The sequence below is a fragment of the Pseudophryne corroboree genome, chromosome 7 (assembly GCF_028390025.1).
Source record: "Pseudophryne corroboree isolate aPseCor3 chromosome 7, aPseCor3.hap2, whole genome shotgun sequence".
Lineage (NCBI taxonomy): Eukaryota > Metazoa > Chordata > Amphibia > Anura > Myobatrachidae > Pseudophryne > Pseudophryne corroboree.
Window position 1 is genome coordinate 110,009,743 of NC_086450.1, and position 27,802 is coordinate 110,037,544.

The 27,802-nt window shown below is 48.5% G+C and overlaps 1 protein-coding gene across 3 annotated transcripts in view; it reads left to right on the forward strand.

The window, feature by feature from the left end:
* The window catches only part of PRPF40A (pre-mRNA processing factor 40 homolog A), a 266,234-nt gene that overhangs the window by 58,347 nt on the left and 180,085 nt on the right, over positions 1-27,802 (forward strand). For all 3 annotated transcript variants that reach the window (XM_063933527.1, XM_063933529.1, XM_063933528.1), the window contains exon 12: positions 10,173-10,281. In XM_063933527.1, coding sequence (XP_063789597.1) covers positions 10,173-10,281 — 109 coding nt within the window. The remainder of the gene's footprint in view (positions 1-10,172; positions 10,282-27,802) is intronic.

The following is a 27,802-nucleotide window of genomic DNA, read 5'->3' on the forward strand; positions in this document are numbered from 1 at the left end:
CTCCTAAAGAGCTGCTTAGAAAAGTTTAGCTTAGGTTTTTTTATTTTACAGTGAGTCCTGCTGGCAACAGGATCACTGCAACGAGGGACTTAGGGGAGAAGAAGTGAACTCACCTGCGTGCAGGATGGATTGGCTTCTTTGGCTACTGGACATTAGCTCCAGAGGGACGATCACAGGTACAGCCTGGATGGTCACCGGAGCCTCGCCGCCGGCCCCCTTGCAGATGCTGAAACGAGAAGAGGTCCAGAATCGGCGGCAGAAGACTCCTCAGTCTTCTTAAGGTAGCGCACAGCACTGCAGCTGTGCGCCATTTCCTCTCAGCACACTTCACACGGCAGTCACTGAGGGTGCAGGGCGCTGGGAGGGGGGCGCCCTGGGAGGCAAATGAAAACCTTTTTTGGCTAAAAATACCTCACATATAGCCTCCGGGGGCTATATGGAGATATTTAACCCCTGCCAGAATCCATTAAAGAGCGGGAGACGAGGCCGCCGAAAAAGGGGCGGGGCCTATCTCCTCAGCACACAGCGCCATTTTCCCTCACAGAAAGGCTGGAGGGAAGGCTCCCAGGCTCTCCCCTGCACTGCACTACAGAAACAGGGTTAAAACAGAGAGGGGGGGGCACTAATTTGGCGTTAGAAATATATAAAAGATGCTATAAGGGAAAACACTTATATAAGGTTGTCCCTATATAATTATAGCGTTTTTGGTGTGTGCTGGCAAACTCTCCCTCTGTCTCTCCAAAGGGCTAGTGGGTCCTGTCCTCTATCAGAGCATTCCCTGTGTGTGTGCTGTGTGTCGGTACGTGTGTGTCGACATGTATGAGGACGATGTTGGTGAGGAGGCGGAGCAATTGCCTGTAATAGTGATGTCACTCTCTAGGGAGTCGACACCGGAATGGATGGCTTATTTAGGGAATTACGTGATAATGTCAACACGCTGCAAGGTCGGTTGACGACGTGAGACGGCCGACAAACACAGACGTCTCAGAAACACCGTCAGGGTTTTTTAAAACGCCCGTTTACTTTAGTCGGTCGACACAGACACGGACACTGAATCCAGTGTCGACGGTGAATAAACAAACGTATTCCTTATTAGGGCCACACGTTAAGGGCAATGAAGGAGGTGTTACATATTTCTGATACTACAAGTACCACAAAAGAGGGTATTATGTGGGATGTGAAAAAACTACCGTAGTTTTTCCTGAATCAGATAAATTAAATGAAGTGTGTGATGATGCGTGGGTTCCCCCCGATAGAAAATTATGGGCGGTATACCCTTTCCCGCCAGAAGTTAGGGCGCGTTGGGAAACACCCCTTAGGGTGGATAAGGCGCTCACACGCTTATCAAAACAAGTGGCGGTACCGTCTATAGATAGGGCCGTCCTCAAGGAGCCAGCTGACAGGAGGCTGGAAAATATCCTAAAAAGTATATACACACATACTGGTGTTATACTGCGACCAGCGATCGCCTCAGCCTGGATGTGCAGAGCTGGGGTGGCTTGGTCGGATTCCCTGACTAAAAATATTGATACCTTTGACAGGGACAGTATTTTATTGACTATAGAGCATTTAAAGGATGCATTTTCTATATATGCAGATGCACAGAGGGATATTTGCACTCTGGCATCAAGAGTAAGTGCGATGTCCATATCTGCCAGAAGATGTTTATGGACACGACAGTGGTCAGGTGATGCAGATTCCAAACGGCACAAAGGTGTATTGCCGTATAAAGGAAGAGGAGTTATTTGGGGTCGGTCCATCGGACCTGGTGGCCACGGCAACTGCTGGAAAATCCACCGTTTTTACCCTAAGTCACATCTCTGCAGAAAAAGACACCGTCTTTTCAGCCTCAGTCCTTTCGTCCCTATAAGAGTCATATCTGCCCAGGGATAGAGGAAAGGGAAGAAGACTGCAGCAGGCAGCCCATTCCCAGGAACAGAAGCGTTCCACCGCTTCTGCCAAGCTCTCAGCATGACGCTGGGACCGTACAGGACCCCTGGATCCTACATGTAGTATCCCAGGGGTACAGATTGGAATGTCGAGACGTTTCCCCTTCGCAGGCTCCTGAAGTCTGGTTTACCAAGGTCTCCCTCCGACAAGGAGGCAGTATGGGAAACAATTCACAAGCTGTATTCCCAGCAGGTGATAATCAAATTACCCCTCCTACAACAAGAAAAGGGGTATTATTCCACATTATATTGTGGTACTGAAGCCAGAAGGCTAGGTGAGACCTATTCTAAATCTAAAAAAATTTGAACACTTACAAAGGTTCAAATCAAGATGGAGTCACTCAGAGCAGTGATAACGAACCAGGAAGAAGGGGACTATATAGTGTCCCGAGACATCAGGGATGCTTACCTCCATGTCCAAAATTTGCCCTTCTCACTAAGGGTACCTCAGGTTCGTGGTACAGAACTGTCACTATCCGTTTCAGACGCTGCCGTTTGGATTGTCCACGGCACCCCGGGTCTTTACCAAGGTAATGGCCGAAATGATGATTCTTCTTCGATGAAAAGGCGTCTTAATTATCCCTTACTTGGACGATCTCCTGATAAGGGCAAAGTCCAGGGAACAGTTGGAGGTCGGAGTAGCACTATCTCGGATACTGCTACAACAGCACGGGTGGATTCTAAATATTCCAAAATCGCAGCTGATCCCGACGACAAGTCTGCTGTGCCTAGGGATGATTCTGGACACAGTCCAGAAAAAGGTGTTTCTCCCGGAAGAGAAAGCCAGGGAGTTATCCGAGCTAGTCAGGAACCTCCTAAAATCAGTGCATCATTGCACAAGGGTCCTGGTAAAGATGGTGACTTCCTACGAAGCAATTCCATTCGGCAGATTTCACGCAAGAATTTTTCAGTGGGATCTGCTGGACAAATGGTCCGGATCGCATCTTCAGATGCATCAGCGGATAACCCTATATCCAAGGACAAGGGTGTCTCTCCTGTGGTGGTTACAGAGTGCTCATCTTCTAGAGGGCCGCAGATTCGGCATTCAGGATTGGATGCTGGTGACCACGGAGGCCAGCCCGAGAGGCTGGGGAGCAGTCACACAAGGAAAAAAATTTCCAGGGAGTGTGATCAAGTCTGGAGACTTTTCTCCACATAAATATACTGGAGCTAAGGGTAAATTTATAATACTCTAAGCTTAGCAAGACCTCTGCTTCAAGGTCAGCCGGTATTGATCCAGTGGGAAAAACATCACGGCAGTCGCCCACGTAAATAGACAGGGCGGCACAAGAAGCAGGAGGGCAATGGCAAAAACTGCAAGGACTTTTCGCTGGGCGGAAAATCATGTGATAGCACTGTCAGCAGTGTTTCATTCCGGGAATGGAAACTGGGAAGCAGACTTCCTCAGCAGGCACGACCTCCACCCGGCAGAATGGAAACTTCATCGGGAAGTTTTCCACATGATTGTAAACCGTTGGGAAATACCAAAGGTGGACATGATGGCGTCCCGTCTGAACAAAAAACGGGACAGGTATAGCGCCAGGTTAAGAGACCCTCAGGCAATAGCTGTGGACGTTCTGGTAACACCATGGATGTACCAGTCGGTGTATGTGTTCCATCCTCTGCTTCTCATACCTAAGGTACTGAGACTTATAAGACGTAGAGGAGTAAGAACTATACTCATGGCTCCGGATTGGCCAAGAAGGACTTGGTACCCGGAACTTCAAGAGATGCTCACAGAGGACTTATGGCCTCTGCCGCTAAGAAGGGACTTGTTTCAGCAAGTACCATGTCTGTTCCAAGACTTACCGCAGCTGCGTTTGACGGCATGGCGGTGGAACGCCGGATCCTAAGGGAAAAAGGCATTCCGGAAGAGGTCATTCCTACCCTGGTCAAAGCCAGAAAGGAGGTGACCGCACAACATTATCACCACATGTGGCAAAAATATGTTGCGTGGTGTGAGGCCAGAAAGGCCCCACGAAGAAATTTCAACTCGGTCGATTCCTGCATTTCCTGCAAACAGGAGTGTCTATGGGCCTCAAATTGGGGTCCATTAAGGTTCAAATTTCGGCCCTGTCGATTTTCTTCCAGAAAGAAGTGGCTTCAGTTCCTGAAGTCCAGAAGTTTGTCAAGGGAGTATTGCATATACAACCCCCTTTTGTGCCTCCAGTGGCACTGTGGGATCTCAACGTAGTTCTGGGATTCCTCAAATCACATTGGTTTAAAACCAGTCAAATCTGTGGATTTGAAGCATCTCACATGAAAAGTGACCATGCTCTTGGCCCTGGCCTGGACCAGGCGAGTGTCAAATTGGTGGTTTTTTTCTCAAAAAAGCCCATATCTGGTTGTCCATTTGGACAGGGCAGAGCTGCGGACTCGTCCCCAGTTCTCTCCCTAAGGTGGTGTCAGTGTTTCACCTGAACCAGCTTATTTTGGTGCCTTGCGCCTACTAGGGACTTGGAGGACTCCAGGTTGCTAGATGTTGTCAGGGCCCTGTAAATATAGGTTCCAGGACGGCTGGAGTCAGGAAAACTGACTTGCTGTTATCCTGTATGCACCCAACAAACTGGGTGCTCTTGCTTCTAAGCAGACTATTGCTAGTTGGATGTGTAATACAATTCAGCTTGCACATTCTGTGGCAGGCCTGCCACAGCCAAAATATGTAAATGCCCATTCCACAAGGAAGGTGGGCTTATCTTGGGCGGCTGCCCGAGGGGTCTCGGCTTTACAACTTTGCCGAGCGGCTATTTAGTCAGGGGCAAACACGTTGGTAAAATCCTACAAATTTGATACCCTGGCTAAGGAGGACCTGGAGTTCTCTCATTCGGTGCTGCAGAGTCATCCGCACTCTCCCGCCCGTTTGGGAGCTTTGGTATTATCCCCATGGTCCTTTCAGGAACCCCAGCATCCACTAGGACGATAGAGAAAATAAGAATTTACTTACCGATAATTCTATTTCTCGGAGTCCGTAGTGGATGCTGGGCGCCCATCCCAAGTGCGGATTATCTGCAATACTTGTACATAGTTACAAAAATCGGGTTATTATTGTTGTGAGCCATCTTTTCAGAGGCTCCGCTGTTATCATACTGTTAACTGGGTTCAGATCACAGGTTGTACAGTGTGATTGGTGTGGCTGGTATGAGTCTTACCCGGGATTCAAAATCCTTCCTTATTGTGTACGCTCGTCCGGGCACAGTATCCTAACTGAGGCTTGGAGGAGGGTCATAGGGGGAGGAGCCAGTGCACACCACCTGATCCTAAAGCTTTACTTTTTGTGCCCTGTCTCCTGCGGAGCCGCTATTCCCCATGGTCCTTTCAGGAACCCCAGCATCCACTACGGACTCCGAGAAATAGAATTATCGGTAAGTAAATTCTTATTTTTTAATAATAGTTGTTCATTTGCTGCAACTATTTTCTATGTAATAAAATACACACAGTCTTCCATATCCAGTTTTTTAGCGCTGTATAAATTTCTTTGTAATGTCACGCAAGATAGTTTTACCTGTTCCTGGGGCAGCTTCATTGAAGGATTCTGCAGGCCGCAAGGTTGAGACCACTCTCAAATCTCTGTACACAGCGGCGGGAGTGGCCAAAAGACCCACTATAGCTTGTGCATGGATCACTAGGGCCATTGCAAAATAGTCTGGTAATCTAATTGACGGGTTAGATTCCTTGTCCATGGGAAAGATAATTTTACTCCTACAGTATGTACAGGATTCTGCTAACTTTATAGTGGAGGCCATAAAGGAGATTGGACTGCTCAACGCACGCACCACTGCAATGGCAGTGTCAGCACACAGGGGCTTGTGGCTACGCCAGTGGACTGTGGATGCAGATTCCAGGAAAGGCTTGGAAAGCCTACCTTTCACAGGTGAAGCCCTGTTTGGAGATTAACTGGATACGTGGATATCCAAGGCTACAGCGGGTAAGTCTACATACCTTCCTTCCACAGCTCCCCCGGCTAGAACATCCTATTCTGCACCAACTTTGCAGTCCTTTCAGACAACGAAGTTTAAAGGTAAGTCCAAAGGTTGTTCTACTGCCTTCAAAGGCAATAGAGGTAAGCCCAGAAAACCTGCAAATACAGGCTCACAGGATCAGACCTCGTGTTCTGCTTCCGCAAAACCTTGAGCATGTCGGTGGACCGCACTGCCTGGTCAACAGGCAAGTGGGAACCCAGTTACGATATTTCAGTCACGTATGGACCACATCATGCCTGGATCCATGGTTAAAAGATCTTATCGTTCAGGGCTACAGACTGGAGTTTCAGGAACTCCCTCCTCACAGATTCTTCAAATCAGGCTTGCCAGCTTCACCGGAAGCAAGTATAACCTTACAAACAGCAGTTCAAAAACTTGTACAGACTCAGGTCATTGTTCCAGTTCCACTTCAACTACAAAACCAAGGTTTCTATTCCAACCTGTTTGTGGCACCGAAACCTGATGGTTCGGTGAGGCCCATTTTAAACCTCAAGTCACTGAACCCGTATTTACGGGTGTTCAAATTCAAGATGGATTCGCTGAGAGCGGTGATCTCGGGTCTGGAGGAGGGAGATTTCCTAGTGTCTGTGGATATCAAGGATGCGTACCATCATATTCTGATTTGGCTGCCTAATCAGGCTTATTTAAGTTTTGCGTTGCAGGACTGTCACTACCAGTTTCAGGCCCTCCACGGCACCGAGGGTTTTACCAAAGTAATGGCGGAGATAATGTTTCTCCTTCGCAAGCAAGGAGTGAACATAATACCGTACCTGGACCATCTACTGATAAAAGCACCGTCCAGGGAGAGATTGTTACACAGCATTGCCCTCTCCACACGTCTACTCCAGGATCACGGCTGGATCCTGATCCTGCCAAAATCTCACCTGGAACCAACACGGAGGCTTCCGTTCCTGGGGATGATCCTGGATACGATGGTACAGAAGGTATTCCTTCCTCTGTAAAAGGCATTGGTGATTCAATCAATAGTAAGGTACGTCCTAAGGCCGACCCAGATTTCGGTGCATTCGCCTCCTGGGAAAGATGGTAGCCTCTTACGAGGCACTGCAGTATGGAAGGTTTAACACAAGACCCTTCCAGCTGGATCTGCTAGACAGATGGTCCGGATCGCATCTACACATGCACCAGAGGATATGTCTGTCGCCAAAAGCCAGGATTTCTCTTCTGTGGTGGCTACAAACTTCTCACCTGACGGAGGGCCGACGGTTCGGGATTCAAAATTGGGTTCTGCTAACCACGGATGCAAGCCTCAGAGGGTGGGGAGCAGTCACCCAAGGGGAACACTTCCAAGGAAAGTGGTCAAGTCAGGAAACCGTTCTTTCGATCAACGTTCTGGAACTAAGGGCCATATACAACTCCCTTCTGCAGGCTTTTTCATCTTCTGCACAATCGAGCCATCCAGGTTCAGTTGGACAATGTGACGGTGGTGACGTACATAAACAGACAGGGCGGAACGAAGAGCAGAGCAGCAATGTCAGAGGGGACCAGGATTCTCCTCCGGGTAGAGAGACACGGTGGCGCTGTCCGCGATCTTCATTCCGGGTGTGGACAACTGGGAAGCAGACTTCCTCAGCAGACACGACCTCCACCCAGGGGTTGTGGGGCCTTCACCCAGAGGTGTTCGGGTGCTTGACTCGTGTGTGTGTGTGTGTGTGTGTGTGTGTGTGTGTGTGTGTGTGTGTGTGACTCCACAGATCGACATGATGGCCTCTTGTCTCAACAAGAAGCTCCAGCGGTATTGCTCCAGGTCAAGAGACCCACAGGCAGTGGCGGTGGACACTCTGGTGACTCCGTGGGTCTATCAGATGGTGTATGTCTTTCTTCCACTTCCATTGATCCCAAGAATTCTCAAAAGAATAAAAAGGGAAAGGGTTCAAGCTATTCTCATTGCTCCAGATTGACCAGCCAAGAAGGGCTTGTTAAGCAGATCTACTGGAACTGCTTCTGGAGGATCCGTGGCCTCTACCTCTTCGGGAAAATCTTCTGCAACAGGGGCCATTTGTCTATCAAGACTTACTGCGGCTAAGTTTGACGGCATGGAGGTTGAGTGTCAAATTCTAGCCCAGAAAGGAATTCCGGACAGGGTAATTCCTACCTTGATCCAAGCCAGAAAAGGGGTAACGTCTAAACAATACCACCGGATTTGGAGAAAATACATCTCTCAGTGTGAAAACAGGAAATTTTCTGCGGTGGAATTTCAGCTAGGTCGTTTTCTGCTTTTTCTGCAGTCTGGGGTGGATGTGGGCCTACGCCTTGGATCAGTAAAAATCCAAATTTCGGCCTTATCCATATTCTTCCAGAAACAGTTGGCTTCCCTTCCTGAGGTTCAGACGTTTTTTAAAGAGGTTCTGCACATCCATCCGCCCTTTGTGCCTCCCACGGCACCTTGGGATCTTAACGTGATGTTGCAGTTTCTGCAATCAGATTGGTTTGAGCCTTTACTGGAGGTAGATTTTAAGTTTCTTACATGGAAGACCCTCACACTATTGGCCTTGGCTTCGGCGAGGCGTGTTTCGGAATTAGGGGCCTTGTCTCACAAGAGCACCTATTTCATTTTTCATGAAGATAGAGCTGAACTCAGAACTCGTTATCAGTTTCTTCCAAAGGTGGTGTCTGCATTTCACATCAACCAGCCTATTGTGGTTTCGGTGCTTACTGACACCTCTTCCACTTCAAAGTCCCTGGATGTTGTGCGGGCTTTGAAAATCTATGTCAAACGGACAGCTCGTAACAGAAAATCTGACTCTCTGTTTGTGCTTTATGATCCCAAGAAAATTGGGTGTCCTGCTTCAAAGCAGTCTATTGCTCAATGGATCACGCTTCCTATCCGGCATGCTTACTCTACGCCAGGTTTGCCGGTTCCTAAATCTGTTCATGCCCACTCTACTTGGTCGATGGGTTCTTCCTGGGCGGCTGCCTGTGGTGTCTCGGCCTTACAGCTCTGCTGAGCAGCTACTTGGTCGGGTTCTAACACGTTTGCTAAGTTCTACAAGTTCGATACTTTGGCCTCTGAAGACCTTCAGTTTGGTCAGTCAGTTCTGTAGGAACCTCAGCACTCTCCCACCCGGTTTGGGAGCTTTGGTACATCCCCATGGTACTAATGTGGACCCCAGTATCCTCTAGGACATAGGTCTGCGAACTCGGTCCTCATTACCCCACACAGTGCATGTTTTGCAGGTAACCCAGCAGGTGCACATTGATTACTCATTTTAAAAGGTCTGCAGGTGGAGTTAATTATTTCACTTGTGATTCTGTGAGGAGACCTGCAAAACATGCACTGTGTAGGGTAATGAGGACCGAGTTTGCAGACCTATGCTCTAGGACACAGGTTCTCAAACTCGGTCCTCAGGACCCCACACAGTGCATGTTTTGCAGGTAACCCAGCAGGTGCACAGTTGTATTAATTACTCATAGACACATTTTAAAAGGTCCACAGGTGGAGTTAATTATTTCACTTGCGATTCTGTGAGGAGACCTGCAAAACATGCACTGTGTGGGGTCCTGAGGACCGAGTTTGAGAACCTATGCTCTAGGATGTAAGAGAATATAGGATTTTAATTACTTACCAGTAAATCCTTTTCTCGTAGTCCGTAGAGCAGGGCTGGCAAAACCGGTCCTCGAGATCTACCAACAGTTCATGTTTTCCAGGTCTCCTGGAGATCTGTAGAATTGTCAGTTTGGAATAAATGCATCACATCTTAATTAGTAATGACTACACCTGTGCACCAGCTAGGTGGTCTGGAAAATGTGAACTGTTGGTAGATCTCGAGGACCGGTTCGGCCAGCCCTGCCGTAGAGGATACAGGGCCCAGTGCTTCATGTTTCCTGCATGGTTACTGGGTTAAGTGTTGCTGTTGGTTCAGCTGTTGCTGTTCCTGTTCATGTTGGGTTAGCATGGTTTTCTTCTTGTTTGTGTGTGCTGGTTCGAATCTCACCACTATCCTTTCTGAATCCTTCTCTAAAGATATGTCCGTCTCCTCTGGCACAGTTTCTAGACTGAGTCTGGTAGGAGAGGCATAGAGGGAGGAGCCAGTGCACACTATTGATTTCTTAAAGTGCCAAAGGCTCCTAGTGGACCAGTCTATACCCCATGGTACTAATGTGGACCCCAGTATTCTCTATGGACTACGAGAAAAGGATTTACCGGTAGGTAATTAAAATCCTATTACATGAAATCCTGTTTAAACATTTATTTGCTTTCATTTCTTTTAATCTGCATGTCTAGCTCTGCATCCGTAGAGGAGAATGAAGAAGAAAAGGCTGCCAAGAAAACATATACTTGGAATACAAAGGAAGAAGCCAAGCAGGCGTTTAAAGAACTACTTAAAGAAAAGGTAGATATGTTTTATTGAAACATAAAAGTACACTGAAGTTTGTTTTTCCTCTCTGCCATGTGTCTATTTTATTTTATTTTTTAATTTTTTTTTGTGTTTTTGCATTTCATGGAAGTTGCCGTTTATATGCATATGAGAAATGTGAATGTTTCATAAGAATCGGAAATTGGCATATATCCCCAATTCCCTTACTCAAATATCCTCTGATTTAGACTATAAGCTCAGTAATGATACTAAATTTTGTTGTGTGTGTGGCAGTGTAAAAAGACCATTAAAGCTAATGGTCATAAGCTATATGGGTAACTGCACAAGAAAATACAAAGGATATGTATGAAAACTGATGCACATGTTTTACTGTAACCTATGGCAACCAAATATGCTTCTGAAAGTCTTCTCTTTTTTTTTTTTTTTATATAGTTTACGCAACTGAAAGCAAACATCTGCTGGGTTGCTTTGATTTGCAGCCCTTTCTTTTACTGTGAGCTAATTTTCCTAAATGTTCATGGTAGAATTGTATGTGTATATAACTTTCTTTCATGTTTCTGTTGAAACCACACATTTTACGTGATCTAAGCAAATTGGATTTCATGATTCGATTTCACTACTTATTATAGTAAGTTGTATGCCTTTTGAGCCTTAGGGATGTAGGGGTAGATGTATTATACCCACACAACCACTTCCTGCTTCGCCTCTTTGCCAAGGAGTAGCAGGAAGCAGCAGCGCCGAGATGTGTTAATTCTTTGATGCTGAAGTGGGGGGACTGGTTACTGCCCCCTCCGATCGCTGCCAGACCTCCACAGCGCTTCAGCGTAGTGCTGATGCATTGTGTCTCACCTCCAGTCGGCTCACTGGACATATGCGAGATCTCCTATGCAGACCGGAGTAGGCGGCTGCCACAGCCAGGAACAGCACTGTCCCTTTAGTGGTCTATGGGAAACGACACCTGCAGCTATCGAAATCGATACCTGCTTGTGTCAAAATGGTCATTGCCAGTGACTTCATACATTGCTCTGAATATCGACGTACTGTCTTACAGATAGCATCACTGATAGTGACAGGTGTATAGCTCCCCTGTCACTTGTCACACACCGCCATAGTCATACATGGGGGGAAAGCAGTATTAGTGCACGTAGGCCTAGATGTCAACCATGGCACTCAAAATTAACAAGACATCTACAAAAACTCACACTTAAACTTGAACGTCAGTGGCGTAAATATCGTATTTCAAGTGACTTCCTCACAAATAAGACTGTCTACCACTCTTATAGAAATGCCCTGGACACTGTAAACAAACATATTTCCAAACTCTTATCTCTGCTCAAGCCTCTAACCCCAAACGACTCTTTAATACATTTAAATCACTCCTGAATCCTCCCTCACCTACCCCACCAGCCACTATCAAGGCACAAGATCTTGCTTGCTACTTCAAGGAGAAGATTGATAAGATCCAAGATGAAGTGGTATGCTTTTCGGTAGCCAGTGACCTGCTCAGTTCTTTACCTGAACCCTCTGGCACTCTTTCTTTTTTTAATAAAGTAATTTTTATTCAGTAGTCTGGAGAAGAAGGTACAGACATTGCAGAGCATCATCATATCACAAACAATACATCAAATTATTTTGAATCAAAGCCACATTTTGGAGCGAAGTATTCGGCAGTGGAATATCAGGCCAAGGCCATAAGGGAATATACAAGGATTTCCTATTATTCGGACCATTAGGGTCTGCAAAATCCGTAGCCAAATATATTAGTCATCATTAACTTTTAGATTTACACCCTTAAACTAAACAGTAAGAAAAACAACAAAAAAGAAAAGCAAAGTGAGAAGGAGCCATCCGATTCAGGACCACAGTAGTCATGCATATAAATAGGCGAACACGCAGGGCTCAACCGCCAAACCTCTCAAGTATACAACATTAAGCATCAAGTTTTAGATACGTCAGCACTTCAGTGCCCACTATATGTGGGGAACCAGGTGAGAATGGGGGGAGTCTAGCCATGGAGACCAGACCTTTTCAAATTTGGCTGATGCATTTTGTTTCATATATATGTATCTTTCCTTAATTATTGTGTCATTAATTAAGGTCTTAAGCGCAGATATTAAAGGGCCTCTAGGGGCCATCCATAGCCTTGCAATGCAAACCTTAGCCAAAGCACATACACTGCGAGCATAAAGAGAAGTAGAGCTTCCCATCCCCAAAATACAGAATTGTGGGGTAAGCAGTCCGCCAGTCACTCCCGTACTCTCCAGAATTGACCTGACCCCCAACCAGAACACCCTCAACCTCGGGCAATCCCACACTAGATGCCAGAATGTTCCCACCGCCCCCCCGCACTTAGGACAAAGGCCAAATCCGCCCGTCCCAAAAGTAGCCAGCCTAGCTGGAGTCATATATGTTCTGTGTAAAATGAAGAATTGAATTTGCTGATATCTGAGAGATTTGGTAACTTTGGCAGGGTATTCCACAGCAAGGACCCAGTCCTCCTCAGTTATTAAACCCATATCCTCCTCCCACTTTCCACGGAGACGTGTCAAAGAGTCCGTATGATGCTTGGTAAGAAGATATCCATACGCAAGGGAGACCATCTTAGCTCGACCCAAAGTAGCCACAAAGGTCTTGATGGGGAATGGGAGGATTCGTAGGGGGGATTCAGCAAATTGGGACTGGAGGGCGTGGCGAAGCTGGAGATATCTGAAGAAATAAGAATTAGGTAGGTCAAACTCATCTCTCAATTGTTGAAAGGATTTGAGAATATTATCTAGGTAGAGTTGAGAAATAGAGACCACCGACCATGGGGCCCATACCTCCCGCCCCTCAAGTGCATGTAATTCAAGGAGCCAGTCAGAGTACCAGAGGGGGGTATCCGGGTCCAGGCCATCGTACCTCAAGAGGTCTCTCAGGGCCCGCCATATCTTCAAGGCCTGGAAAATGATAGGGGGAAGAAACCGAGCTATGCTCCCACTCAGTAGCACCTGCACAGGAGAGAGGTGGGGAAAGTAACAGCGAATAAACTCACAATGTAAGGAGTCAGCCCAAGAGTCTTGCACCCATACACTGATATGAGTCAGCTGAGCAGCGTAGTAATACATCTGAAAATTAGGCAGAGCCAGGCCACCGTCAGATCGCTGCCTGGTAAGGGTTTTCAGCTGTATCCTAGGTCGCTTGCTAGCCCAAATCAGTGAGGATAAAACGCTATTTAATTTCCTAAAAAAATATTGGATAAATATATACCGGGGACTGGAGAATAATGTATAAGAGTTTGGGCAGTATAATCATTTTAATGAGGTTAACCCTGCCAGACACCGTCAGTGGAAGCTTACACCAAGTCTTGGATTTGCCCATGACCCACTGCATGGTCGGGTCCAGATTCAGAGGGACAAAATCAGAAGGGTCGTTAGTTATTTGGATTCCGAGGTACTTTAAATTGTAACGTCCAACATAATGGCAGGGGGATTTTGGAAACAAGCCTATGACTGGCATAATGTATGATTTAAGCCAGTTAATTCTAAGACCCGAATAATCTCCAAAGTTCTCTACCACACGCAGCAGAATGGGCATTGAGTTGGTGTAATCCTGCAAAAACAACAACATGTCATCGGCGTAAAGAGCTATTCTATCCTCACGTGAACCCGTACAAATTCCCACAATATCTGGGTGTGATCTTATCAAGCAGGCCAGGGGCTCGATGGCCAAGGCAAACAGCGTGGGGGATAGGGGGCAGCCCTGTCTAGTACCACGGGACAGTTGAAAAGAGGGGGATACATAACCGTTCACCAAGATCCTGGCACTCGGATGTTGATACAGTAATTTAGTCCATTTGATAAAGTTGGGTCCAAAGCCCACACGAGCCATCACCTCCCATAAATAAGCCCATTCAATGCTGTCAAAGGCCTTGGCCGCATCTAACGAGACCACAGCCGAGTCAGAAGGGGAGTCATGTGGGAGTTGTAAAAAGGTATACAGTCTACGTAAGTTGATAGACGTGGACTTCCCTGGCATGAAGCCAGTCTGGTCCGGGTGAACAAGGGAGGCGATCACTGTGTTAAGCCGTACTGCCAAAATCTTTACCAGGACCTTAGCATCGGTGGGAATCAGGGATATCGGTCTATAGGAGTCTGGAGACCCAGGATCCTTACCTGGCTTTGGGATCACTATTATAACTGCCTCTGACATAGAGGAGGGAAGATCATTATTGGCAAATATATCTAGGTATAGGGCATGAAGCCTGGGCCCAAAAAAATCAACATGATTTTTGTATACCTCGGAGGGAATTCCGTCACAACCCGGAGCCTTGCCATTAGTGGACATACCAATGGCCGCAGTCACCTCCTCGAGCGTCAAAGGCGCCTCCAGCAGCTCACAGGCCTCAGAGGAGAGTGTGGGCAGCGGAATACCCCCCAGGTAGTGTGAAAGATCTAAAGTAGAGCATGTCAATTTCGAGCTATAAACCTCAGAGTAATAAGATCGGAATAACTGCGCAATGTCCGGTGTGGTGTCAACAAAGGAGCCATCCCCACCGGACATTTGGGTAATCGTAGTCCCAGGACGATCATAATGTATCAGACAGGCCAGGAGGCCCCCCGTCCTATCAGCCTGCATATAGATATTAGTAGCCTTAAAGAGGAGGGATCTAGAGTTTTTATCAGACAGGTGGGCTAACCAAGCCGACTGAGCCACTAGCCAGCGTGCCCTTGTCGCGGGGGCACCATCAGATAAATATTGGGACTCCAGTTCCCTAGCGTCACCTTCAAGGGCCCGTTCTCTTTCCCTCGAGGACGTTTTATGGGCCGCTATACGTCCAATATATGAACCTCTCAAAAACGCCTTGAATGAATCCCAAACTATTGTACCCGAGGCAGACCCTACATTGTCGCTAAAGTAACCCTCCCACTGAGTCTCCAGGTCACTGCAGTCACCCAGCTGGGCTAGCCAAGAGGGATGCAACTTCCAGTAAGAGTGCCCCCTCTGACTTTCCACAGCAAGAGTCATCAACTGAGGGGAGTGGTCAGAGATCCCTCTAGCCTCGTAGTGGATGTCAATAATCCCAGGGACGAGGGTGGGGGACACCAACATCAGGTCAATCCTGGAAAAGGAGCCATGAGTGCTGGAAAAACAGGAAAACTGACGGGCCGCAGGGTGACGAAGCCTCCACACATCCACCCACTGCAAACTATTCAAGAAGTCAGCAAACTTGGTAGGACCACCACCCGCCAGCGCAACCCCCGGGGAGTGCCATCGGTCTAAGGATAAATCTAGGATGTTATTAAAATCGCCCAAGCAAATCACTGGGGTAGTAGGAGATGGAGCAATGAAAGAAGCAGCCTGTTGCAGCACAGCATATGAAAAAGGAGGGGGGGATATATACCGCCAAAATGTAATAGGGCTGGGAACTCAGCTTACACTCCATAAATACAAATCTTCCATACGGGTCAGTTTTAATCGATAACAGCTCAAATTGCACTGACTTTTTAATCAGAACCGAGACACCCCTAGAAAAGGAGGAGTGAGAGGCATGGTAAGCCCATCCCACCCAGGCTCGTCGTAAGGACAACAACCTATGTCCCTCCAAGTGGGTCTCACTAAGGCAAGCAATATCCGGGTCATATTTCTTAATCATATTCAGAACCAAGGATCGTTTGATTTTGTTATTCAGACCTCGGACATTCCATGCCAAAAATTTCAGGTTAAGCATGACCCCATATAAGCTCTATGTGCCACCCGGATAGACATCTCCCAAAATACATCTCGAGAATCAACAGTATGAACAACAGCAGCACATGACGTAGATAAGTCCTGCGTTGTAAGCCATTTCACCTGAAATATTAAACATCCTTGCTTCAGAAAATACATAGATAAGAAAAATAACAAACTAAAGAAAGAAAACCGAAAACAGCAAAAGAAGGCGCAACTAGCAGCTTCCCAGCAAACCTTCCCCTCCCCGTATACCACCCCAAACTCCGGCATACTTATATCCCGAACAAACAACCCAAACTACCAAGCGCGAAGAAGGCCTAGATTCTCAGCTGAACCTCTAACCCTCTCTAACCAACACCACTTGGTCTTAAAAGTCTTGAGCCACCAATGCAAATGAGGGGGGGCTCCCCGATCCATAATCGTTCCCTCCGGCAATCTAGGCCCCAGCCTCCTCACGCAGGAGGTCATTCCGGAGCCAGCTGCCGAGCACCCGGCGCATGTCTGTCCAGCCATTGGGCAGCCTCTCTAGGGGAATTAAAAAACTTGGTCTCCCCATCCGCCACGACCCGGAGCCTTGAAGGAAACAGCATGGAGTATGAAATGTTGAGGTCTCGCAGACGCCGTTTAATAGGCATAAACTGGGCTCGGTCCTTCTGGACGTCTGCAGCAAAGTCCGGAAAGGCCGACACCTTGACTCCAGTGCGGACCAACGGGCCCTTCGTACGACCTAAGCGGAGAACCGAGTCACGGTCCTTATAATGCAGGAATTTGGAGATGAAGGTGCGAGGAGGGGCACCAGGAGGTAGCGGCCGGGATGGTATCCTATGTGCACGCTCCACCGTAAATTGGGCCGTAAAGGACTCAGCGCCATATATCTCTTTAAGCCAGGATTCGAGGAAGTCCTCCGGCTGCGAACCCTCTTCTCTTTCAGGCAGGCCTACAAATCTTACATTATTTCTGCGCAGCTGCCCCTCCATGTCTAAAAGCTTGGTCTGTAGGGAGGAAACCTGCTGGGTCACCGTGGATACGGATTGCTTTAGGGGACCACACATATCTTCCAGGTTGGAGACCCGTGTCTCCACCTCACCCACTCTCTCACGGATTCGTTGGACATCTTGTCGGAGCAAGGAGAGATCGCACTGCACCTTCTCCATCTTATCTGAGAGACGCTGTTCACTGCCAGCTATAGCCTCCAGCACCTGCTGAATAGACGGCGCCTCCGCTGCCTCCGGGGAACTGACAACAGACTCAGAAGGGGAGGTCGAGTGCGTCGGAGAGGTTCCCTGAGAAGGATCCGATGTTACCCGGGGAGTGAATTGTCTGGCAAATCTTTCTAGTTTGGCCGCGGCCGCACTCTGGCCGCCCTTAACCATATTGGACAGGAGCAGTCACACTCACCCCAGGGCAGGGTTGCAGTATAGAAGTGTAATTAGAAGACGGCAGCAGCAAGGTTGTGTATAATCAGTGGCGGGAACCAATCGTGCCCAGTCTGTAGGTCAGAATATCAATGGATAGGAAGTACAGGCTTGTGTAAAAGTAACAATATGGATGAGAGTAATGAGGAGGGAATATCCTGTATCAAATTCCGGGAGGTAAAGTAGGATATTGGTGTGTAGTACACTGTAGGATATTAGTGCAGTACAGCAGTGTAAGTAGTTCCAATCTATATGCAGCTCCTGTGTGGTATAATAGGAGAGCTGTGCAGTGGAAGTAGCTGACCTTGCCTCCAATCACAGGTGAAACTGTAGCATAGTTGTTAAGAGATTAGGAATGGGAGAGAGCAGCATGCAGCAAGGTCCCAAAGTGCAGGGACAGTTTACAGGGCACATGAGAATCCCAACTGGCAGCTCTTCATATGTCCAGGCGCGGGCAGCAGCCTATATAAGCAGCTTCTAAGATGGCCGCTGTGCCCCTTCCCCTTCCCCAGGAGTACCTGTAGTTTCTCTGACGTCCTAGTGGATGCTGGGAACTCCGTAAGGACAATGGGGAATAGCGGCTCCGCAGGAGACTGGGCACAAAAGTAAAGCTTTAGGACTACCTGGTGTGCACTGGCTCCTCCCCCTATGACCCTCCTCCAAGCCTCAGTTAGATTTTTGTGCCCGGCCGAGAAGGGTGCATTCTAGGACTCTCCTGAGTTTCTAAGAAAAAGTTTAGTTTTAGGTTTTTTATTTTCAGTGAGACCTGCTGGCAACAGGCTCACTGCATCGAGGGACTAAGGGGAGAAGAAGCGAACCTGCCTGCTTGCAGCCAGCTTGGGCTTCTTGGCTACTGGACACCATTAGCTCCAGAGGGACCGAACACAGGCCCAGCCTCGGAGTCCGGTCCCAGAGCCGCGCCGCCGGCCCCCTTACAGAGCCAGAAGCAAGAAGAGGTCCGGAAAATCGGCGGCAGAAGACATCAGTCTTCACCAAGGTAGCGCACAGCACTGCAGCTGTGCGCCATTGCTCCTCAGGCACACTTAACACTCCGGTCACTGAGGGTGCAGGGCGCTGGGCGCCCTGAGCAGCAATAAAAACACCTTGGCTGGCGAAAATACCTCACATATAGCCCCCAGGGCTATATGGATGTATTTTAACCCCTGCCAGAATACAGCAAAAAGCGGGAGAAAAGTCCGCCGAGAAGGGGGCGGAGCCTATCTCCTCAGCACACAGGCGCCATTTTCCCTCACAGCTCCGCTGGAAGGACGTCTCCCTGACTCTCCCCTGCAGTCCTGCACTACAGAAAAGGGTAAAACAAGAGAGGGGGGCACTAATTGGGCGCAGTATTAACATAACAGCAGCTATAAGGGGAAAAACACTTATATAAGGTTATCCCTATATATATATATATATATATATATATATATATATATATATAGCGCTCTGGTGTGTGCTGGCATACTCTCCCTCTGTCTCCCCAAAGGGCTAGTGGGGTCCTGTCCTCTATCAGAGCATTCCCTGTGTGTGGGCTGTGTGTCGGTACGATTGTGTCGACATGTATGAGGAAGAAAATGATGTGGAGGCGGAGCAATTGCCGGTAATGGTGATGTCACCCCCTAGGGAGTCGACACCTGAGTGGATGAACTTATGGAAGGACTTACGTGATAGTGTCAGCTCTTTACAAAAGACAGTTGATGACATGAGACAGCCGGCTACTCAGCTTGTGCCTGTCCAGGCGTCTCAAAGGCCATCAGGGGCTCTAAAACGCCCGTTACCTCAGATGGCAGATACAGACGCCGACACGGATACTGACTCCAGTGTCGACGGTGAAGAGACAAGTGTGACTTCCAGTAGGGCCACACGTTACATGATTGAGGCAATGAAAGATGTTTTACACATTTCTGATAGTACAAGTACCACAAAAAAGGGTATTATGTTTGGTGAGAAAAAACTACCCGTAGTTTTTCCTGCATCTGATGAATTAAATGAAGTGTGTGATGAAGCGTGGGTTTCCCCCGATAAAAAACTGATAATTCCTAAAAAGTTATTGGCATCATACCCTTTCCCGCCAGAGGATAGGGCACGTTGGGAAACACCCCCTAGGGTGGATAAAGCGCTCACACGCTTGTCAAAACAAGTGGCACTACCGTCTCCTGATACGGCCGCCCTTAAGGAACCTGCTGACAGAAAGCAGGAGAATATCCTAAAATGTATATACACACATACTGGTGTTATACTGCGACCAGCAATCGCCTCAGCCTGGATGTGCAGTGCTGGGGTGGCTTGGTCGGATTCCCTGACTGACAATATTGATACCCTGGATAGGGATAGTATATTACTGACTATAGAGCATTTAAAAGATTCATTTTTATATATGCGTGATGCACAGAGGGATATTTGCCGACTGGCATCAAGAGTAAGTGCGCTGTCCATTTCTGCCAGAAGGGGGTTATGGACGCGGCAGTGGTCAGGTGATGCGGATTCCAAAAGGCATATGGAAGTATTACCTTATAAAGGGGAGGAGTTATTTGGGGTAGGTCTATCAGACCTGGTGGCCACGGCGACTGCTGGGAAATCCACATTTTTACCCCAGGTAGCCTCTCAACATAAGAAGACGCCGTATTATCAGGCGCAGTCCTTTCGGCCCCATAAGGGTAAGAGGGCAAAAGGCTCCTCTTTTCTGCCCCGTGGCAGAGGAAGAGGAAAAAGGCTGCAGCAGACAGCCAGTTCCCAGGAACAGAAGCCCTCTCCCGCTTCTGCCAAGTCCTCAGCATGACGCTGGGGCTTTACAAGCGGACTCGGGTACGGTAGGGGCCCGTCTCAAGAATTTCAGCGCGCAGTGGGCTCACTCACAAGTGGACCCCTGGATCCTTCAGGTGGTATCTCAGGGGTACAAATTGGAATTCGAGACGTCTCCCCCTCGCCGCTTCCTAAAGTCTGCTTTACCGACGTCTCCCTCCGACAGGGAGGCGGTATTGGAAGCCATTCACAAGCTGTATTCCCAGCGGGTGATAATCAAGGTACCCCTCCTGCAACAGGGAAAGGGGTATTATTCCACACTGTTTGTGGTACCAAAGCCGGACGGCTCGGTGAGACCTATTTTAAATCTAAAATCTTTGAAAACTTACATACAGAGGTTCAAATTCAAGATGGAGTCACTCAGAGCAGTGATCGCGAACCTGGAAGAAGGGGATTATATGGTGTCTCTGGACATCAAGGATGCTTACCTCCATGTCCCAATTTACCCTTCTCATCAAGGGTACCTCAGGTTTGTGGTACAGAACTGCCACTATCAGTTTCAGACGCTGCCGTTTGGATTGTCCACGGCGCCCTGGGTCTTTACCAAAGTAATGGCCGAAATTATGATACTCCTTCGAAAGAAAGGAGTTTTGATTATCCCTTACTTGGACGATCTCCTGATAAGGGCAAGATCCAGGGAACAGTTGGTAGTCGGAGTAGCACTATCTCAAGTAGTGCTGCGGCAGCACGGTTGGATTCTCAATATCCCAAAATCGCAGCTGATCCCGACGACACGTCTTCTATTCCTTGGAATGATCCTGGACACAGTACAGAAAAAGGTGTTTCTCCCGGAAGAGAAAGCCAGGGAGTTATCCGAGCTAGTCAGAAACCTACTAAAACCAGGCCAAGTATCAGTGCATCAATGCACAAGGGTCCTGGGAAAAATGGTGGCTTCCTACGAAGCAATCCCATTCGGCAGATTCCACGCAAGAACATTCCAGTGGGACCTGCTGGACAAATGGTCCGGATCGCATCTTCAGATGCATCAGCGGATAACCCTGTCTCCAAGGACAAGGGTGTCTCTCCTGTGGTGGTTGCAGAGTGCTCATCTTCTCGAGGGCCGCAGATTCGGCATTCAGGACTGGGTCCTGGTGACCACAGATGCCAGCCTGCGAGGCTGGGGAGCAGTCACACAGGGAAGAAATTTCCAGGGCTTGTGGTCAAGCCTGGAGACATCACTTCACATAAATATTCTGGAGTTGAGGGCCATTTACAATGCTCTAAGCCAAGCAAGACCTCTGCTTCAAGGTCTGCCGATACTGATCCAGTCGGACAACATCACGGCAGTCGCCCACGTAAACAGACAGGGCGGCACAAGAAGCAGGAGGGCAATGGCAGAAGTTGCAAGGATTCTTCGCTGGGCGGAAAATCATGTGATAGCACTGTCAGCAGTGTTCATTCCGGGAGTGGACAACTGGGAAGCAGACTTCCTCAGCAGGCACGACCTCCACCCGGGAGAGTGGGGACTTCACCCAGAAGTCTTCCACATGATTGTAAACCGTTGGGAAAAACCAAAGGTGGACATGATGGCGTCCCGCCTCAACAAAAAACTGGACAGGTATTGCGCCAGGTCAAGGGACCCTCAGGCAATAGCTGTGGACGCTCTGGTAACACCGTGGGTGTACCAGTCAGTGTATGTGTTCCCTCCTCTGCCTCTCATACCCAAGGTACTGAGAATTATAAGACGGAGAGGAGTGAGAACTATACTCGTGGCTCCGGATTGGCCAAGAAGGACTTGGTACCCGGAACTTCAAGAGATGCTCACAGAGGACCCATGGCCTCTACCTCTAAGAAGGGACCTGCTCCAGCAAGGACCCTGTCTGTTCCAAGACTTACCGCGGCTGCGTTTGACGGCATGGCGGTTGAACGCCGGATCCTGAAAGAGAAAGGCATTCCGGAGGAAGTCATCCCTACCCTGATCAAAGCCAGGAAGGATGTAACCATAAAGCATTATCACCGCATTTGGCGGAAATACGTTGCTTGGTGCGAGGCCAGGAAGGCCCCTACGGAGGAATTTCAACTGGGTCGATTCCTACATTTCCTGCAAACAGGAGTGTCTATGGGCCTCAAATTGGGATCCATAAAGGTTCAGATTTCGGCCCTGTCGATTTTCTTCCAGAAAGAACTGGCTTCAGTGCCTGAAGTTCAGACGTTTGTCAAGGGGGTGCTGCATATACAGCCTCCTTTTGTGCCTCCAGTGGCACCTTGGGATCTCAATGTAGTTTTGGGGTTCCTAAAATCACATTGGTTTGAACCGCTTAAATCTGTGGATTTAAAATATCTCACGTGGAAAGTGGTCATGTTGTTGGCCTTGGCTTCGGCCAGGCGCGTGTCAGAATTGGTGGCTTTATCCTGTAAAAGCCCTTACCTGATTTTTCATACGGACAGGGCAGAATTGAGGACTCGTCCTCAATTTCTCCCTAAGGTGGTTTCAGCGTTTCACCTGAACCAGCCTATTGTGGTACCTGCGGCTACTAGGGACTTGGAGGACTCCAAGTTGCTGGACGTAGTCAGGGCCCTGAAAATATGTTTCCAGGACGGCTGGAGTCAGAAAATCTGACTCGCTGTTTATTCTGTATGCACCCAACAAGCTGGGTGCTCCTGCTTCTAAGCAGACTATTGCTCGTTGGATTTGTAGTACAATTCAGCTTGCACATTCTGTGGCAGGCCTGCCACAGCCAAAATCTGTAAAAGCCCATTCCACACGGAAGGTGGGCTCTTCTTGGGCGGCTGCCCGAGGGGTCTCGGCTCTACAACTTTGCCGAGCAGCTACTTGGTCAGGGGCAAATACGTTTGCTAAATTCTACAAATTTGATACCCTGGCTGAGGAGGACCTGGAGTTCTCTCATTCGGTGCTGCAGAGTCATCCGCACTCTCCCGCCCGTTTGGGAGCTTTGGTATAATCCCCATGGTCCTTACGGAGTTCCCAGCATCCACTAGGACGTCAGAGAAAATAAGAATTTACTTACCGATAATTCTATTTCTCGTAGTCCGTAGTGGATGCTGGGCGCCTATCCCAAGTGCGGATTGTCTGCAATACTTGTACATAGTTATTGTTAACTAATTCGGGTTTTTGTTGTTGTGAGCCATCTTTCCAGAGGCTCCTCTGTTATCATGCTGTTAACTGGGTTCATATCACAAGTTGTACGGTGTGATTGGTGTGGCTGGTATGAGTCTTACCCGGGATTCATGAATCCTTCCTTATTGTGTACGCTCGTCCGGGCACAGTATCCTAACTGAGGCTTGGAGGAGGGTCATAGGGGGAGGAGCCAGTGCACACCAGGTAGTCCTAAAGCTTTACTTTTGTGCCCAGTCTCCTGCGGAGCCGCTATTCCCCATGGTCCTTACGGAGTTCCCAGCATCCACTACGGACTACGAGAAATAGAATTATCGGTAAGTAAATTCTTATTTTCTCTATCGTCCTAAGTGGATGCTGGGGTTCCTGAAAGGACCATGGGGAATAGCGGCTCCGCAGGAGACAGGGCACAAAAAAGTAAAGCTTTACTAGGTCAGGTGGTGTGCACTGGCTCCTCCCCCTATGACCCTCCTCCAGACTCCAGTTAGATTTTGTGCCCGAACGAGAAGGGTGCAATCTAGGTGGCTCTCCTAAAGAGCTGCTTAGAGAAAGTTTAGTTTAGGTTTTTTTACTTTACAGTGAGTCCTGCTGGCAACAGGATCACTGCAACGAGGGACTTAGGGGAGAAGTAGTAAACTCACCTGCGTGCAGAGTGGATTTGCTGCTTGGCTACTGGACACCATTAGCTCCAGAGGGATCGAACACAGGCCCAGCCATGGAGTCCGGTCCCGGAGCCGCGCCGCCGACCCCCTTGCAGATGCTGAAGCGTGAAGAGGTCCAGAAACCGGCGGCTGAAGACTCCTCAGTCTTCATAAGGTAGCGCACAGCACTGCAGCTGTGCGCCATTTTCCTCTCAGCACACTTCACACGGCAGTCACTGAGGGTGCAGAGCGCTGGGGGGGGGCGCTCTGAGAGGCAAATAAAAACCTTATAAAAGGCTAAAAATACCTCACATATAGCCCACAGGGGCTATATGGAGATATTTAACCCCTGCCTGACTAAAATAATAGCGGGAGAAGAACCCGCCGAGAAAGGGGCGGGGCCTATCTCCTCAGCACACGGCGCCATTTTCTGTCACAGCTCCGCTGGTCAGGACGGCTCCCAGGTCTCTCCCCTGCACTGCACTACAGAAACAGGGTAAAACAGAGAGGGGGGGCACATTAATGGCTATATATTGTATATATTAAAGCAGCTATAAGGGAGCACTTAATTATAAGGCTATCCCTGTTATATATAGCGCTTTTTGGTGTGTGCTGGCAGACTCTCCCTCTGTCTCCCCAAAAGGGCTAGTGGGTCCTGTCTTCATTAGAGCATTCCCTGTGTGTTTGCTGTGTGTGTCGGTACGTGGTGTCGACATGTATGAGGACGATATTGGTGTGGAGGCGGAGCAATTGCCAAATATGCAGATGTCACCCCCCAGGGGGTCGACACCAGAATGGATGCCTTTATTTGTGGAATTACGTGATAGTTTATCTTCACTTAAACAGTCGGTTGAGGACATGAGGCGGCCGGACAATCAATTAATGCCTGTCCAGGCGCCTCAAACACCGTCAGGGGCTGTAAAACGCCCTTTGCCTCAGTCGGTCGACACAGACCCAGACACAGGCACTGATTCTAGTGACGACGGTGGAAATTCAAACGTATTTTCCAGTAGGGCCACACGTTATATGATTTTGGCAATGAAGGAGACGTTACATTTAGCTGATACTACAGATACCGTAAAACAGGGTATTATGTATGGTGTGAAAAAACTACCAACAGTTTTTCCTGAATCAGAAGAGTTAAATGACGTGTGTGATGAAGCGTGGGTTGCTCCTGATAGAAAGTTGATAATTTCAAAAAAATTATTGGCATTATACCCTTTCCCGCCAGAGGTTAGGGCGCGCTGGGAAACACCCCCTAAGGTGGACAAGGCGCTCACACGCTTATCTAAACAAGTGGCGTTACCCTCTCCTGAGACGGCCGCACTTAAGGATCCATCAGATAGGAGGATGGAAGTTATTCAAAAGAGTATATACACACATGCAGGTGTTATACTACGACCAGCTATAGCAACTGCCTGGATGTGCAGTGCTGGAGTAGTTTGGTCAGAATCCCTGATTGAAAATATTGATACCCTAGATAGGGACAAGGTTTTGCTGTCGTTAGAACAAATAAAGGATGCATTTATCTATATGCGTGATGCACAGAGAGATATCTGCACACTGGCATCTCGGGTGAGTGCTATGTCCATTTCAGCCAGAAGAGCCTTATGGACACGACAGTGGACAGGTGATGCGGATTCAAAACGTCATATGGAAGTTTTGCCGTATAAAGGGGAGGAGTTATTTGGAGTCGGTCTATCAGACTTGGTGGCCACGGCTACTGCCGGGAAATCCACCTTTTTACCTCAAGTCACTCCCCAACAGAAAAAGGCACCGACCTTTCAACCGCAGCCCTTTCGCTCCTACAAAAATAAGAGAGCAAAGGGCTTGTCGTACCTGCCACGAGGCAGAGGCAGAGGGAAGAGACACCAACAGGCAGCTCCTTCCCAGGAACAGAAGCCCTCCCCGGCTCCTGCAAAAACCTCAGCATGACGCTGGGGCCTCTCAAGCGGACTCGGGGACAGTGGGCGGCCGTCTCAAAAATTACAGCGCGCAGTGGGCTCACTCGCAGGTAGACCCCTGGATCCTGCAGATAATATCTCAGGGGTACAGGTTGGAATTAGAGACGGATCCTCCTCATCGTTTCCTGAAGTCTGCGTTACCAACCGTCTCGTCCGAAAGGGAGATGGTTTTGGACGCCATTCACAAGCTGTACTCTCAGCAGGTGATAGTCAAAGTACCCCTCTTACAACAAGGAAAGGGGTATTATTCCACTCTATTTGTGGTACCGAAGCCGGATGGCTCGGTAAGGCCTATTCTAAATCTAAAGTCCTTGAACATCTACATAAAAAAGTTCAAGTTCAAGATGGAGTCACTCAGAGCAGTGATAGCGAACCTGGAAGAAGGGGACTTTATGGTATCCTTGGACATCAAGGATGCGTATCTCCACGTTCCGATTTACCCCGCACACCAGGGGTACCTCAGGTTCGTTGTTCAAAACTGTCACTATCAGTTTCAGACGCTGCCGTTCGGATTGTCCACGGCGCCTCGGGTCTTTACCAAGGTAATGGCCGAGATGATGATTCTTCTTCGAAGAAAAGGCGTATTAGTTATCCCATACTTGGACGATCTCCTGATAAGGGCAAGGTCCAGAGAACAGCTGGAGACAGGATTAGCACTATCTCAAGAGGTGCTAAGACAACACGGGTGGATTCTGAATATTCCAAAATCCCAATTAATCCCGACAACTCGTCTGCTGTTCCTAGGAATGATTCTGGACACGGTCCAGAAAAAGGTTTTCCTTCCCGAGGAAAAAGCCAAGGAGTTATCCGACCTGGTCAGGAACCTCCTAAAACCAGGAAAGGTGTCAGTACATCAATGCACAAGAGTCCTGGGAAAAATGGTGGCTTCTTACGAAGCAATTCCATTCGGCAGATTCCATGCAAGAATATTCCAAAGGGATCTGTTGGACAAATGGTCAGGGTCGCATCTGCAGATGCACCTGCGAATAACCCTGTCACCAAAGACAAGGGTGTCACTTCTGTGGTGGTTGCAGAAGGCTCACCTATTAGAAGGCCGCAGATTCGGCATTCAGGATTGGATCCTGGTGACCACGGACGCCAGCCTGAGAGGCTGGGGAGCAGTCACACAAGGAAGAAACTTCCAGGGAGTATGGACGAGCCTGGAAAAGTCTCTTCACATAAACATTCTGGAACTAAGAGCAATCTACAATGCTCTAAGCCAGGCGGAACTTCTCCTGCAAGGGAAGCCGGTGTTGATTCAGTCGGACAACATCACGGCGGTCGCCCATGTAAACAGGCAGGGCGGCACAAGAAGCAGGAGTGCAATGGCAGAAGCTGCCAAGATTCTTCGCTGGGCGGAGAATCACGTGATAGCACTGTCAGCAGTGTTCATCCCGGGCGTGGACAACTGGGAAGCAGACTTCCTCAGCAGACACGATCTTCATCCGGGAGAGTGGGGTCTACATCCAGAGGTCTTCAACATGTTAATAGACCGTTGGGAAAGACCAATTGTAGACATGATGGCGTCTCGCCTCAACAAGAAACTGGACAAATATTGCGCCAGGTCAAGAGATCCACAGGCAATAGCTGTGGACGCACTGGTAACTCCTTGGGTGTACCAGTCAGTGTATGTGTTTCCTCCTCTGCCGCTCATACCAAAGGTATTGAAGATCATACGGCAAAGAAGAGTAAGAACAATACTAGTGGTTCCGGATTGGCCGAGAAGAACTTGGTACCCGGAACTTCAAGAGATGCTCACGGACGAACCGTGGCCTCTACCTCTGAGAAGGGACCTGCTACAGCAGGGTCCCTGTCTCTTTCAAGACTTACCGCGGCTGCGTTTGACGGCATGGCGGTTGAACGCCAGATCCTAAAAGGGAAAGGCATTCCAGAAGAAGTCATTCCTACCTTGATTAAGGCACGGAAGGA